This window comes from Corvus kubaryi, unplaced genomic scaffold (assembly GCF_017639235.1).
Source record: "Corvus kubaryi isolate FWS band 111438036 unplaced genomic scaffold, C.kubaryi_AGA036_p1.0 74, whole genome shotgun sequence".
In the NCBI taxonomy this organism is placed as follows: domain Eukaryota; kingdom Metazoa; phylum Chordata; class Aves; order Passeriformes; family Corvidae; genus Corvus; species Corvus kubaryi.
Window position 1 is genome coordinate 13031283 of NW_024582061.1, and position 15556 is coordinate 13046838.

The 15556-nt window shown below is 41.8% G+C and overlaps 1 protein-coding gene across 3 annotated transcripts; it reads left to right on the forward strand.

Annotated features, from left to right (window-relative positions):
• TMEM263 (transmembrane protein 263) lies at positions 1-15256 on the forward strand. Of its 3 annotated transcripts, XM_042051128.1 has the most exons (5): positions 1-29; positions 3460-3521; positions 7602-7689; positions 8715-8784; positions 12607-15256. In XM_042051128.1, exons 4-5 carry the CDS (start codon positions 8721-8723, stop codon positions 12891-12893), a joined length of 351 nt encoding a protein of 116 aa, XP_041907062.1. In that variant the 5' UTR covers positions 1-29; positions 3460-3521; positions 7602-7689; positions 8715-8720; the 3' UTR covers positions 12894-15256. The 3 variants fall into 3 exon arrangements, with proteins under 3 accessions (XP_041907062.1, XP_041907061.1, XP_041907063.1); XM_042051127.1 differs by lacking the exon at positions 7602-7689 and having other exon boundaries at positions 7-29; XM_042051129.1 differs by lacking the exons at positions 1-29; positions 7602-7689 and adding an exon at positions 334-435.
• Positions 15257-15556: the final 300 nt, after the last annotated feature.

Genomic DNA, 15556 nt, shown 5'->3' on the forward strand with positions numbered 1-15556 from the left:
CGGGCCGAGTGAGCGGCGAGCGCCGTGCGGTGAGTGAGGGAGCGAGGGAGGGATGAGCGGCCGCTGCTCCCCGGCCCCGCCGCCAGCCGGGCAGCCCCCCGAGCGTCCTCCCCGCCTCCCCTCCCTGCCTCCCCGCGGAGAAAGGGGAACTTCGAGGGGAGGAGGCGGGAGAGCGCCCGGCGCGCCCCGGTGGAGCCTGCGGAGCCGCCGCCACCTGCCCCCGGCGCGGGCACAGCCCGGCCGCCTTTGTGCTTCCTGCCGCGGCTCCGCGGGGAGGGAGGGCCGGGCCGGGAGTAGCGGCTCCGCCGCGGCCTTGGCTGCCACGTCAGTGCCGCCGCCCTGCGCAGAGATGCCGGCGGTGCCCGCGCCGGCCCGGCGGGGCACACGAGCGGGGGTCGCTGCCGGGCCGCCTCCGCAGCTCCGCCGGGCACGCAGGTAGCTGCGACGGGAGGACGGGGAGGGGACTGCGGGGCTTGGGCCGCCCTAGGGCGGTGTGGAGCGGCTGCTCGGGTGCGGGGCCGCGGGCGGGGTGGGCTGCTCTGCCCTGCCACTACCACCCTCCCTGGGCCGGGCGCCCATGGAGGAGCGGACCCCGCCCACCTGGGAGGGAGGGAGGGCAGCGGAGGGAGCCGTGGTCGCCTCGGCCTGGCTCCTGGATGGTCTTGTTCTGCCTCGTGAATTTCTGACCTAGGAGAAGCTTTGTTTCGGGTTTTCTTCTTTTTAAACTTTGAAGTGTTCTGATGTTTGCTGTAGTAACATGCTCTTTGTTTCATCCATGTCTTTCGAGTCCAGCTTGACGGAGTAGCATACGAAGAGGGGTTTTTTTGTGAACTGTTTGGGACCAGCTTAGCTTTCCACATTCACCTGGCCCAGGCGTTTATGTGGTGTGGCCTGGAAACAGAGGCAAGTTATTTTAGCCATATGGCTGGTTCTGGTCATTGTGTGAACCGCAGAGACAGCCTCTGTGGATGCAATTAAATGCTTTCTTCTGCTCATAATTGGGCTGAAAATGAGAGCTCCGAATCAGGATGTCACTCCATAAGGAAGATAAATACCAAGCACATGTAGCTTGTTTCAGTGTGTCCACTGTGTTGCTTCAGGCAGCATGCCCCTGTATAACTGGAAGGGTACGTACAAGGTTGCTTAATATAGCATGTAAATACTGGTTTGTATGCACATCAGTTTTAAGACTGCTTAGTAAATGTTATCCAGCATATCATGTAAAGCTCTCTTAAACTGTTAAACTATGACTAAATATGCAGAAAAGTTAGTGTTGCCTCCTCTGCGTGGAAATGGACAGCACTGCAAAAGCACAAACTGAAAAGTGGTCCTTATCCAGCAAGTGACCAGGTCTAAATGTCAGGTAGGAGCCAACAAACAGGTGGTGGATGCTAGGAAAAAGATTCTTTATTTTGTTAGCAGAGGTGGCAGGGAAGTTCAGAAGCTGCTTTATCGCTGGCTGTTAGGCACAGTCAGGTTTTGTCTTTGAGGGCCTTCTGGAAAAGGAGGTCTGAGACTGATCTGGAGCTCAGGCATTAGGAAAGTGTAAGAAGAAATGGGGAAGGCTCTTCTGAAAACTGAGCTAGCATGAAGCGGAGGATGACAGAACTGGTAAAATGGAGTTTTCATGGTCTTTCTGAAGCTGTACTGGAATTTACCATGTGCTTCTTAGGAACCAGTTTTGGAGAACTAGAAAAGGGGAATTCCGTTTCATGCCACCTTTGATTTTGTATCTTGTAAATCATTGCATCAAAGAAAACTTGATTGCCAACATCAGGTGTTCCCTAGAGCCTTTTCTGGACCCTATCTATGTTTTAGTTGACAGTGATGGAGAAATAGTGGATTCTCCATCCATGGTAGATATGATATAGTAATGTCCTGGGCAGAGTTAAGGGCTTTTTTTGCAGGAGATATTATACCTCTCTTTTGCTTTTAATCATGGTGTGTGTGTTTGGTTTCTAATACTGATGTGTTGCATTACCTTCCCAGCTGTGTTCGGTATCCTGCATGCTGTGAGCTTGTTATGTACATTACTTATGGCAACTTCTTTTGGAGGAAGTTGTCTGCCTGCTGTAGGCTTGGAAGTAAGTCATGGTTCACACCTGGAAGCTTCTGATCAACTTCTTGGGGTCTTCACTTGAATGCAGTCTTTTTTTCATTTGAAGTGGGCATACTTGCTTCCAATCCACTCTTGCTTTGTATATAAATCAGAATTTTGAAACTTGGGTTTTAAACAGAAGGCTTGTTGAAATACTCGCTGTGCTCTTGGTTTTTAGCTACATGCTTTCTACATGCCTGGATTTGTTTTTTTACTTTAGTGCTGTTAGCGCTGACTCTTCTTGCAGAAGCTCAGTCAACTCTCTTCCCTGCAGTAACAAACTGAAGCACACATTTCCATGTTGGCTGCGCTCTGAGGGTTGTGTCTGAGAGAACTAAGAGCACTGAGCACACTTACCTGTGACATGTTACAAGCCCTAATCCAAGGAGTAAGGCAGTGAAGCTGATAGTGAGGGGTCGCTTGTGCAGCTGAAGCAGTACCCTGAAGAGCAGCCATGGATGGGATTACCTTTTTTGGCTTCATGTTTATTTCCTTGTTTAATTTGAAGAGCAGAGCACTGTTGCTCTTCCAAAAATTTATTTCTTTAACTATCATACCTACAAATATTTTTTTTCCGTGTATGTGTAATACATCAGGTTCATTCAGAAATCTGCTGTAGCTGCTGAAAGAGGGAATGTATGTGGCAAGGGTTGTTTGTTTTCCATCAGCTCTGTAGCCAGGCTTTCTAACTGCATAGCTGGTAGCCAGAAGGAAGATAAATTCTTTTGTGGTGGAACAAGGCAGGGAGATGGGTTTGTTTGCAGCTCTATCAGGTGAGTAGTTCCAGCACTGGCGGCTGCTGTCTGGAGCAGCATTAAGCTGCCGGCTGAAATTGGCCCCATCCTTGGGTCGTTTCATTGCTACCCACAAATATCTGAGTAGTGGCATTGAAACAAGCCAGTTTTCACTGGCTGCTGCTTGGGCCAGGTTTACTGTGCTGAGACAGAAGGGCTTTTTGTCTGTAAAGTCAGAAAGACACCGGGAACATCCGCTAAAACTCGGGAAGTTACACGTCTGCAATGGTTAGAGCCCACTTCTCAATGGAAGGCTAAAACTTTACACAAATTACTGTCCAAGAACTGCAGGCTCATTAAGAAGCATTTGTGTCTTAGCATGGATTATTGTGCTTCATAGCAATCCTCATGGCAGCACACAGAGCAAGTAAAATTATCTCCGTTGCCAAGAAGGAATTGGTGCTTTGGTGACATAAATCTCTAAAAATGTGGTATCTTAAGGCCATACCAAGTGTGCTTCCTCCATACTGTGGGGATTTGTATTCCTGATTCCCACTGTACACCCATGGCAGGTGTGTGACAGTTGCTGTTCCATAAAATGTCATTAACCTTCTGCCTTTCTCATAGGTGTATGCAGAATACTTTTGTGGAAACAACTAACTAGAAATCTTCACAAAGGAATATATTTGGTGAGTAAGTTTTATTTTAATCAGCTTTGATGTGAATGTATGTATAGCTCTGCCATTACCTCTAGAGCTTCTTGGTGCTTTCATTCAGGGTCTTATAACACTGTTAATGTTACAAATAGCTCTTGAATTAAAAACCCTCTTCTAAACAATTTCTTTTTTTATTTTTTTACAACAGGGTAAAACAGTTCAGCTTTCTATGTCTTTTGTATTCTGTAAATATGGAAGTGTGTTTTCTTTCAAATCAGTTGAGTGACTTCCATTTTTATTTTTTAAATCTTTTTCATGTGAAGGCTATAATTTATTTTAGTGTGTTGTTAAGAAAGATGAGAAGTTATCCCTTACCTCTTGAATGAATAGCATCTTCATGAGCATACAGGGGAAAAAACTCCAAGAGGTAGTTTACATTTATCCCTGTTTGAAATCTCTTTTAAGAGCTGGGTTTGCTTCCACTACTTGACATGAGAAAACACAAATGAAGAAGGAAACTGGAGTGTGCCAGTGATATGATAGGTTTCTGCTTCATGAATGTCCCTATGAGTTTTGCTGGGCCTCATGGAGATCCTGCCTCATTCCATGTCATCATTTAATGAAGATGTTAAATGAAGCTGGAGGCTTTTCTGCAGTGACACAAGTGTCAGTGAATTTGGCATCACAGGATGAAAATGCCGAAGAAAGATCTCTTTGCTTGCTTTATTCTTCCCTTTTTCTTTGGCCAGTCTGACTGTACTTTGAAGAAGATTCTGAAAAACATATCAGAAGAGTTCCAAAGTTCAGGTTTCTGATAAATCTTTGCCTTGTTGCATACACCTGCAGTACTGGTAATCATTGTGACTAATGATTCAGTGCACAGTGGGGACTTTGAATCTGCAACTTCCAAGCTTCCAGAGTTCCTTAACCTATATCATGTCTGAATGACTTAACTCTGTGCAAAAGTCTTACACTTGCATCTCCATGTCACTGCTTTCGATTTTAGCTGAGTTGTAATCTCTGTTGGGTCTCATGAATTTTGCTTTCTTCTTCTTTGTGGGGATGCATCTTCAGGAGAAATCTTGAACAGGATCATCCCTTAGGATACACTGCAGTCTCATGACCAGAGGATTCTGATGCAAAGCAGGGCATACAGGCCTAGATCTTAATAGTCAAAGGAGGCATTGAGTGCTTTCACCTTCATGGTATTATGTAAAATGTGGTGAGTGGCTTCTGTTTTTCTGTCTCCAGTTTTTGAAGATAAAAGTTATATTCCTGCCCTCTTGCTCTGAAGACTGGATGAAGTAATCTGCCACCAAGCAATTATTCCAGGCCTTTGACCTCCAGTCAATAGAAATACTCATCTTAAATCTCTGGAGGGGAGCCAGGTTTAAAACATGCTCCTGTGCATATCCTGTTCACCAGATATGCTGCACCTTGTTTAGCACACAGAATTTTTGGATCACTTTTCAGAGTCCTTCAAGTCTCCTGAAGTGTTAAATTGGATACCAGTATGCTTAATGCAGACTGGAACGTAGATATTTGAAAATTTTCTGTAGAAGTCCTTTGTTGTATCTTGGTCTTGATCCTGTGATTCCCTGGAGAGCTTCTACAGAAAAACAAAAGGACCTGAATTGTGCTTTGTGAGGTCTTATGTGCCAAGCTGTGTTTTGGGTCAGGCTGTGGGCCTTTTCTGACAGTGATGTGATTCGGTTTTCACTTGCGCTGATGATATAGAACAGTGAGTAAAACCTAGCACAGGCTGGTTGGGCACATCTCTTGCAGCATCATAGAATCATCAAGGTTGGAAGAGATTTTCAAGATCATCCAGTCCAGCCACCCACCTAGCATCCCTGGAGTGCTTCTAGGATCTGTAGAACCACCCATCATACAGTAGTTTTCAACTTTCTGGTCTGCAAACCCTTGAAGGCTCCCTTCTGTGTCGAACAAATTCAGTCCTACCAACAGTGACTTACTTGCCTTAGCTGCTGTTCTCAGGCATGTGTAGTTCTCTGTTGAATTCTGGGGTCTGATAGCAGCTGGTTGCCAGTGCCTGGGCTGCACAAGATAAGATAGACCACTGGGGTCTTTGTAGTTGTGAGTGAGTGAAATATTTCTGTTGCAATGGTGTTAAACCATTGCATGTGAGTTATATGTATTGTGTAGTATTCCCGTCTGACTTTTAAGGAGAAGCTTGGGGTCAAGAATTATGTAACTTCGAAGTTCTACGGAAGGTAATGGGAAAGAATGCCTAATCTGAACCACTCTTTGTATATAGTGCTGTGATTTGACATGTGCTGCTATTTTTATACTAATATACTTTTTAACTAGACTAGAAACTCTGCTGTGAAATTCCCCTGCCAATACATTGCTTTGCTCATTTAGCTTTGCAGGAACTGAAACCAAATCTGACAGTCTAAGCTAGACTGTGGAGACTTATGAAAGCTTCCCTTACCTGTCTTGTCTGCCAGTCTTACTCTAACTCTTTCTATTGGACAAGTCTTATCTTAATTAACTACTGATATTATGTCGTGTACAACAGATTCTAGGGGCTTCGTCTGGGCTGTATCTGCTGTTAGGGTTGCTGTATCCGGTACCTTCTTAACAGCAGAAAATACTAAACCTTGTGTGAAGTCTTATGACTCTTTCTAGTGTTATGCCTATGTCCAAAACTGGTAACTTATTCCAACTCCCCTCTAAACTTGTTGGTAATGCCTGACAGTGTTTTCTCTGTCCTCTTAAGATTAGATAACTTCTCTGAATCTCTTATATGGAATTGTTGACAGGAACATTTTGGAACCACAAACAAGCAATTTTATCTGGTGTTCTTTTAGGAGTTACATGCTGTCTAGATACAAATAAATTGGTGGAGGTAGTTCTTTATAAAAAAATAATTTACCTCTGTCTTTACTCATTTGTCTCCATTGAGTCTGCTTTAGAACTGTTTTGATCACTTTTTTATTCCTTTGTTTGAATTAAGACTTGCTAGGCTCTGACTTTTATTTTACTCTCTTTAGGACTTTCCCTGAGGAAGTGGTTAAACTCCTTCTACATTCCTAGTAGAGTAATCATCTTCATGACTGAAATGGCCACATGTTAATTAGGAACATAGTTGCTTCATCTTGATACAGATGTTTTGATTGAATAATGTCAGGCCTGTCAGTTTCTTCTGTCTGCTCTTTCTTACAGTGCTTTTTATTATTTCAAGTTGGAAAAAAGCAACAAACCTACATGGGACTTCACACAGTGAGGATGATAACCTTTTATTTCTTCCAGCTTGCATTAGATGAATGCAAAGATGTCACGTAGTATCTGAATCAGGTCCTTTTCCAGAACCTGATTGCCTTCAGTCGCTTCCTGTGATTGGTCAGGTTCTTTTTTTAAATTTTTTTCCCCCTTATTTGTGATTAAATAAAATAACAAGGAGTTCTATAATTGATACTTTTAAAAATTGTCTTTTAGCCCTCATGTGTTTTAGTCTCCCAGTTTGCTGTGTTGCTACTCTACAACTTGCTCACAAGTGGAAGCAGAGGGGTGGACACTGATCTCTCTGGTGACCAGTGACAGGGAATGGCATAAAGCTGTGTCAGGGGAAGTTTAGGGTGGATATTAGGAAAAGGCAGCCCCACAGGGTGGTTGGGCACTGGAAGAGGCTCTCCAGGGAAGTGGTCACAGCACCAGCCTGACAGACCTCAAAAAGTATTTGGACAATACTCACAGGTGCGTGTATAATTCTTGGGGCTGTCCTGTGCAGGGCCAGGAGTTGGACTTCAGTGATCCTTGTGGTTTCCTCTCAACTTGGGATATCATATGATACTTTCCTGTTTCTTAGCTATCATGTTCACATGTCTGGCTTTTGAGTGGTACTTGTTCAGCATTTCCATCAAATTGGCCATCCTGGTAGTAGGTATTTTTGCTTGCTTTCCTGTTCAGCTTCTTGTGTAAAGGTACTGTGTTTTCTGAGCCCTAAACTGATACCCTTAGTGCTGATTGGGAGGACTCTTTAATGTTCAATTTAGGCTTGCTTCTCATCCAAAGATCTATGATTTAGCATGTGGGTGCCAGTTTTTACTGTGATGTTTTAACTTCATAATAATACTGTGAGGGTTTTAGCTCTTGTTTTCCAGATGAGTCTTCCCACCTGCTTCTGCCTCCGCATTCCTTCTTCAGATCCCAACCACTGCTTTCTCACCCAGAGGAGGTACAGAGAGATGTGAGCACAGCAAGAGAAGTAGGAATTTTTGTGGTGCTTGTTGACTCCTGGAAGAAATTAAATTATTTAAAGACTTGTGCAGAGGGAAGAGAACTAAGAGGTCAATGGCAGAAAGAGAGAAGGATGCTGATTGGTGTAATGTGACTTGTTTTTCCTTTTTCTGACCTTGGTTCCTGCTCAGGAGGGAAAGCAAGATTAGCAGGAAGATTCAGGGGAGGAGGCAGGACTTAATATCAAGGCATGCTTTGGTGGGGGAGGAAAGCAGGAAGGAAACCTGGACTGGTTATTACTTTCTTCCACTCCAGAGGAAAAATTCTGTAAGCAGAGCTGCTGATTTGAGCTTTCTCCTATGCTTCCCCTGTCAGGCACTGCTGCTCTAGAACTGCTCTAGTAAACTGCTTCTGGTGTAAAAAAATCTTTTCTGAAACCTTTTCATTGGAAAGTTTGTGTAGAGTTAAAACAGCCTAGTTCTGCTGCTGTCACTGCACCATTTATGCAGTTCTGTGACAAGATAAATTGTGTGTTTCTGTTGCTGTTCTTCCATCTTGTTTTCATGGCATTTGTTCAAATTATGCTACAAGGACTTTTAAACAGCTTTCCAGGTATCAGCAGATCTCACAAGCATGCTGCTGTTGTTTCTCTAGTGGCCACCACCTCTAGGATCACTAGGCTTTGCTTTTTCAGTACTTAAACATAAGCTGTTGTATAGCAGTTGCTGTTTTGTTTTCCTGATTGTTGTCTTCCTGATTGGTTTTTTTTTTTTGAGATGCACTTGGTGGTGTGACTGCTGATGTGGTGGAGAGCACCTTTTTCAAGTACTGAGTCTGGTTTAAGAATGCAAAAGCACAGTCTGATAATAAAAATAGGAGCAGTTTGACAGGACTTGCTAGCTTATCTAATAATGAAAAAGAAGTTCTCTTTGTGGAACTTAAGCTACTTGAATTTTGGATTAATGGATTACATTTATGCTTTGCTGGGAAATATGTATAGCACATGTGAATTTCTTTTTTTAGGCAATAATGAATCAAATGGACAAAAGTCAACAGGAAGTCCCATCATACCTTCATGATGAACCACCAGAAGGTATGTATTAGTTTTCATGATATGAAGTAAATTATTCAGAAGTTCAGTTCTCTCTTAAAGAAATGCATCTGCAAGCTGAACACTTTAACTTTCTTTTATGTAACAGTAAACAAACCATCCCTGGGATGAGATAGGCCTGGATTATTGTTCACTTCTGCATTATCCTGATTACAAAAAGGCCACTGAATATAACTGAGTAAACAACTGTACCTATAAATTATAGAGAAGATGGGCAGTTACTGAAGGACCTAATTTGCAGATTAGTTTCCAGAGATATGAATTGGTCTAATGGGTATTTATTTATTCTATTCATTATGTGAGATGGAAAGAGCCCAGCTTCATTTTTGGACACGTTGCTGTGTTCATAATGCATGTGACTTTTATACAAGATGTGTTTAAAAATATATAGAACTTCATTACTGCTTCTGGAGACTGTTTTCCATCATACAATTAACTGTGGTTCTAACTGTTCACAATCTCACAGTTTCATAAAAACAAGCACACGCTTGACTTCATTAACGAAGTGACGTCATGGTCCCCTGAACCAACTGAATATTAAGCTGATTATTAGATCTGCAGAGGAAATGCAGTTGCAAATGAGCAGAGTTTCTTCCAAGCTGTGGACTGGCAGGATTGAGCAGAGTCCTGTTTGCATAATGTGACTGGAAGCATACTAGATCAAAAACCGTTCTTGGCACATAGGTTGTCTGTGTTCTGTCTGCTCTTGCTTTAAAACCCAAATGTGTTGGATGTAGAGGTCGGTGAGTCATGATTCCTCTTGGTTCATTGCTCTTCAGTTTATAATGGCCCTTTAAAGTTCTGTTTGTTGGTCTGCCTTTTTTTCACCTTATCTTTTATATGTTGTGTAACCAAACAATTTACTTCATTTGAACGACAGAATTATCCATTAACTGTAGCAGAAAGGGTTGAAGTGGAATAACTCACTCTATTCTTGACAACTATTAGGCAGGAAACACTAGCAGAAGAAGATGAGAGGAAAGGGAGAAGTAGATTTTCATGGCACAGTGCTTCTTCAGCTCTGTTATACTTGAACTTGTTATAGTAGCATGGTGTGAGGACAGAAACTCTTGCTCTTTTGGTGTTAAGATCCCAGAAGCATTTCTGCTAGCAAATGCCAGACTGGAAACTATACCTTAATGTGTTACCTTCAAGTCTAATTTTTAAGGCTGTGTTTTGTTTGCTTAGTTCTTAGGGGTTTTTTTGCCTTAAAGATTTAATTGTGTTCTATACATGGTAAACATCATGTGTAGAAAGTCAACAGTGGTCTGAAAACTAGAACAATTTTTTTATTAAGGCAGTGAAACAAGTGGGTATTTTTTATCTTCCTAGAATATTCACTAGGTTTTCCAGATTCAGAGCATAACAGCAGAATTTGATCATCACTGGTTATTCCAAAGTTTTATTTCAAATTTGTGAGCAGCTAAGACATATTTTCTTCTGCACAGTTTTCTTTCAGTATGACAATAACCAGTTTGAATATGAAGTCTAAATTAGATGGAGAAAATTGGTGTAGTTAGAGGGAGTAGAATGAAGCACAGCTCATCTTAATGTAAACTCCATCCTTGAAGAGGCTTTTTCCTTTTGGTTCTGGTTCACATGTACTCTTCAAGTCTTATGAGTTTAGTTAAAATACTGGAATACCATTGAAAAACAACCTCCTTTTGAATGTTGGGCAAGGCCTTATACGTGATACACTTACACCATCATAGAAAGATGGCCAAAATGTGGATGGAAGGATACCAGTTCAATGCTGGCAAGATCATCTCTCAGACTAGGCTGCCAAAATGCTCCTTAGAGGAAAGGCTCAATTCCAAAACCAATTTGCAGTTTTTCCTAAAGATAGAAACAGTTGTAGTTTGTTCAAATCACACTCAACAAGCTTGGCGCCCAAAGGCTTTAAAGAATGTGTGGAAGAAGCTTTTGTGCTCCTGCTTTTTATGAGTAGTGCTATTCTAATGCTGTATTTTCTGCCTTGCAAGTGGCACCAACCTTTGCAACCTAAGTTCATTCAAATTCTTGTTCGTTCTTGGATTCCTTTCAGCGGGAAGCTGGCTGCAAGATAGCCTGGTAGAGCCAACTCCTGGATAGGGAAGTTGTGTCATTTTCTCAGTTCTCCATAAATCACAGAGTATTCTCAGAGTAAATATTCTGAGTTTCAAAGCACCCACAAGGATCATTGAGCCCAGCTCTTTAGTGGAGGGCCCATGTGGGGATCAGCCCACAACCTTGGTGTTATCAGCACCATGTCTAAATGACTGAGACAATCTCCATAGATTTAGGCATGGTCTGGTACTCTCTGGAAACATACTCTTTAGAAAAAAGGAGACCAGGGATGTGTATCCTAGAACAGAAATCAACTGGCAATAAAACTTTGCAGCTCTGGGCATTTGCTAGACCTCATGGACAATGCAAACAGGACAGAAATGGAATGTGTCAGCCATTACCAGAAGTTAGTTACACGCTGTCACATTCTGTATTTACACTTGTGAAATAGAGTAGATGATGTCAAAGGACTGGCTACCTGAACTAATGTAAAGAAAACACATAAAGATTACTTTTGTTTGTATCTCTTACTATTTTTAAAGTTAGTTATGATGGATCATTTCTTCCTTACATCAGTTCTGATTCATTGAAATCAGCTCTTAAAATTCTGTGGTGTGAAACTTTATGCCTATTTCACCCTGATTGTAGTGAACCAGTTAAGTGGAAGTGAAACAGTTTCTGACCAAATTTGTTTCAAGTTCTATTAGTCTGGTCACAAGAATCCTCTAGTGAATAATCCGTAGACATTGGATTTTATAGCAGACTCTGCACACTTCCTTCCGAGTGTGATGCTTTAAAGACCTTCTGTAAGTAAATAGAAATTCTGCTCTCTGTGTGCTTGTGTTGGCAATGCATGTTTGCTGGAGATTTCCATGTTGAAAGCTGCTGGCCTAGAATGAACCAGGAAGGGTATTACATGGCTTAAAGTACAAGGCTGTCATTTATGTTTTCAGTTTCCATTACCCTTTCTATTATCTATATCAATTTCTTAAATAGGAGACTAGTGTAAGCTGGAAGGACTTTCGGTATTTTCTGCTCCTTTGGGCTTCACTATTCTGTATCCTTGTTTTTCTTGTTGTCAACTTCGTAGGAAATTCTCTCATCTAGGTGGCACCTTTTGTTTTGGAATTATTCCAGGCATGCCCATAGGAACTCTGACCTTCAGAGTTTTTTAATGAATTCTGAGTCCTGGGTCAGTCCTGGCATTATCACAAACACATTGGCAGTGCATGGGAAGTTGGTCACCCTGGTTTTCATCCAGTAGTAGATGAGTGCTGGGATGTGACTCTCGGAATCTGTGCCCTGGATGCAAGTTGTCAGCAGTGAGAGTGCTGGGGACAGACCTGTTCTGCTGCTTCTCCTAAGGCGTGTTGCAGTGGAAAGTCAATGTGTTGGCAGGGCTGGACAGAGGTCTCTGGTATATCCAGAGCTGATTTTTCTTTCCTACTGCCTCCTAGACTCATTGTCCTCCTCCAAGCATGTTACTTCTGCTCCTGACTCCCTCACCTCTTTATTTCATGTTTGTTTCTTCCCTAGCTCTGCCCACTATGGTTCCACTTGCTCTTTTCTTGGTTTCCTTGTTGTTTGTTATTTGGGACTAGGTGGTGTATGAGCATCCAAGAAAAGCAGCCTGCAAGGTAAGTATAGGCTGTGCAATAGCTGTTGGGCTAGAAAAGGAAATACTTATGAGTAACACTTTTTTTGAAAATGCTTAAATCCTAGTGCTGAAATTGATTTGCTTGTTGTTTGTTCCCTTAGGGTCACTCAAAGACCACCCGCAGCAGCAGGCTGGCATGCTTTCTCGTGTGACTGGTGGCCTCTTCAGTGTCACAAAGGGAGCTGTTGGTGCCACAATTGGGGGTGTTGCTTGGATTGGAGGGAAGAGCTTGGAAATTACCAAAACAGCGGTCACATCTGTGCCTTCTGTGGGAGTGGGTCTAGTCAAAGGAAGTGTTTCTGCTGTAGCTGGAGGCGTTACGGCTGTAGGATCTGCTGTTGCAAGTAAAGTGCCTTTAACAGGAAAGAAAAAGGACAAGTCTGACTAAAACCAAAACTGAGACATACTCGATTCTCCAGAATGTTGCGTCAGTGGCATTAAAATCTGCTAGGATTGGGACCATGAGAAGCCATGTGTCTTGGACACTATCTTCTAACAAGTTGTGCAAGTAACTTGATGTCATCTGAAAAGGACAGAAGAAGCTTGGCTAGCACAGCGTATGAGGATTTATTAGAGCCTAGATTGAAGCTTTGTATCTGGTGAAATGTTACATTTGATAACCATAGAAGTGAGTGTATCTGAAGGAGTAATACATATTTGAATATTCATTTACTGTAAGTCTTCTGCAGTTTTGGACTAAAATGTGAATGTAGAGGCTCAGTAGTCTCTGCGATGCCATCGATACAATGAGATGCCAGTTACTGTTCTCAGTGGTTTCCACATCCTCTTTTTAAGGATCCTTCAGCTGTGTAAAAGCATTGTTGGATGTACCCAGTCTTGGTTATGAACCTGTATTTGCAGGCAGCCTGTAAACTATCCCTGACTGCATTCTGCCAGTGAAGACTGGAGCAAAGAGACTGGAGGTGTGCAGAAATTGGAAATGAGAATGGGAGATAGAAGTGAAAACGTTTAACAACATGGTAGAAAGGATCATAAAGAGTAAACTAACTTAATGCCTTATTAGAAAAAAATCTTCTTTTACCAGGTGAAGCTGTGTAAAGAACTTCCTGTTGTTTCAGTGCAGTTTACAAAATGAGCTTTAGGCTCTTTATAAATCCTGCTATCTGAAACTTTGTCAATTTTTACTGAAAACATGATTGCTCCATCTCAGGTGTATTTAATAATATGCATCTATCTCCTGCAAGTGAGAACTTGCTTCTAATAAACTTCTTATAGACACTAGAAAAAATGACAGCCTGTGGAAACTGGGCTGATGTTTGTGGTCGTCTAGCACAACTGTCTAACTTGCTAGAAATTCCTTTGTGTAGCTGGAAACCACTGAAGAACTAGCAAAGCTGTTCTCTCAACTCCATGATGCACCAGGTTAGCTTTTTGCTCTTTTAAGCAAATGCAAGGAATTTTTCACTACATCTCTTACACTTTTCATTTTGATTTTTGAGTAAAATGCAATACTTTTATTTAAAGCAAACCAAAAATGGTAGATGAGGCCTTAAAAAAAAAAAAAATTCAAGTAATTTGTATACTGACAGATTCCAAATGTTGACACCTCAAATGGGAGCATGTGTACATCCTCTGCAGTGTGTGAGGCAAAATGCACTTGAAATGGCACAGCGTGAGATTGCCTTAAAATAGAAACAATTTGTGATCTTTTATTTGTGTACTGACTTTGCAAATAAGTAACCTCTTTGGAAGCCCATGGAAGGCATCTGTTCATGTTGTATATGCAGTATTTTCTAAAATCTTGTGTTTCTATGGAGAACTTGTACGCTTACTTTTTCAGTGGCTGTGGTTGTACTAGAAGGATATATGGGGGGGACTTCTTAAAAAGGCAAAAAAATCGAAACATATCACTTGTCAAACCTAGTCCTCTGTTCTTGGGTGTTGAAAGTACACCATGTCTGAATTATGGTACTGTCGTCACCCAGTCTGTCTGAGCCATTGGTACTTCAACTGCACTCTGTAACAACTTTATTTTATATCAGTGATTGTATATGTTGGAAGCATGATACTTGTAAGCATGGGAACTTGGGGTGGTGGGGAGAGAAAAAACCCAAGAAATGGTGTCTGCTCCTTCTATTAGATGCACCAGCTGCTTGGTTCTGATCTGCTGCAAGGGTGTAATGAGGTAAGTTTATGCAACAAATGGAAGCCTTTAACTTTTTTTTATAGTCAAAAGCAAATTGCATAGAATATAGTATGGTTTAGAGGTACCAGTTAGCTCTAGAAACGAGCTAGCCTGGGTATCAGAGGCAATCTAGTTGCAGCATATAATTTAGTATGGTCTGCTCCACTGCAATTTCCAATGTAGCCATGTCCCCCAAGTGCTGCCACTGAACTCTTTAAGAGTCACCTGTTTGGAGCACAGTGATAATTTGCGACACTCAACCAAACCCTTTCTAATAGTTTTTCTGAAAACCCATTTTTTTATTATATTTTTTAATTTTTAAACTATGAAACTTGCAGCAAAACAAGTGTGGTCTGAGATAAGCAATGTTAGGTATGTAAAGAGTTGCCAACACTTCATTTTGTTTTGTTCTTAACATATCCTGTAGCTATTATTTTGAGTCTTGTAACTGAAACTTTTACATGGCATATGGTTTTAGTTTTCAAAGAGCTTTGTCCTATATCCTGTGTGTTTTCCATTCACTTATAAAACTTGCTTCATCTTAAAAACTTGTTCCATTTCTGTCCTGGCACCTGTGAAACATTAAATTGTTGCTGTTTCAGACATTTGAAAGCTTCCTTAGCTTTGTGGAAAAAGGCATACTTAGTTACACATCTTCCCACAGTACCATGCTCCAGAGTGTCTTTTATTTGTATCTACTTAGCACCAACCAGCTCTTAACAAAAGGTGTAACTTCAGTGTGTAAGCTGTGCACAGACACAGCACAAAATCCTTTGCACTAATCTTCTTTTCCCCTGATCAATGATGCTTGGGAATACCCACTTTTAAGATCATAGTGAGCTGAATGGAATATGGAACTGAAATTTTCAGGGGGAGTAGTGAGGTTGTTCTTACGTCTTGGGATT

What these genes read in the sequence shown, in the direction of transcription:
- TMEM263 (XM_042051128.1), top strand. Translation starts at nt 8,721, where the DNA reads ATGAATCAAATGGACAAAAGTCAACAGGAAGTCCCATCATACCTTCAT. An exon ending in TCATGATGAACCACCAGAAG is followed by an intron (nt 8,785 to 12,606) that starts GTATGTATTAGT and finishes TTGTTCCCTTAG; the next exon opens with GGTCACTCAAAGACCACCCG.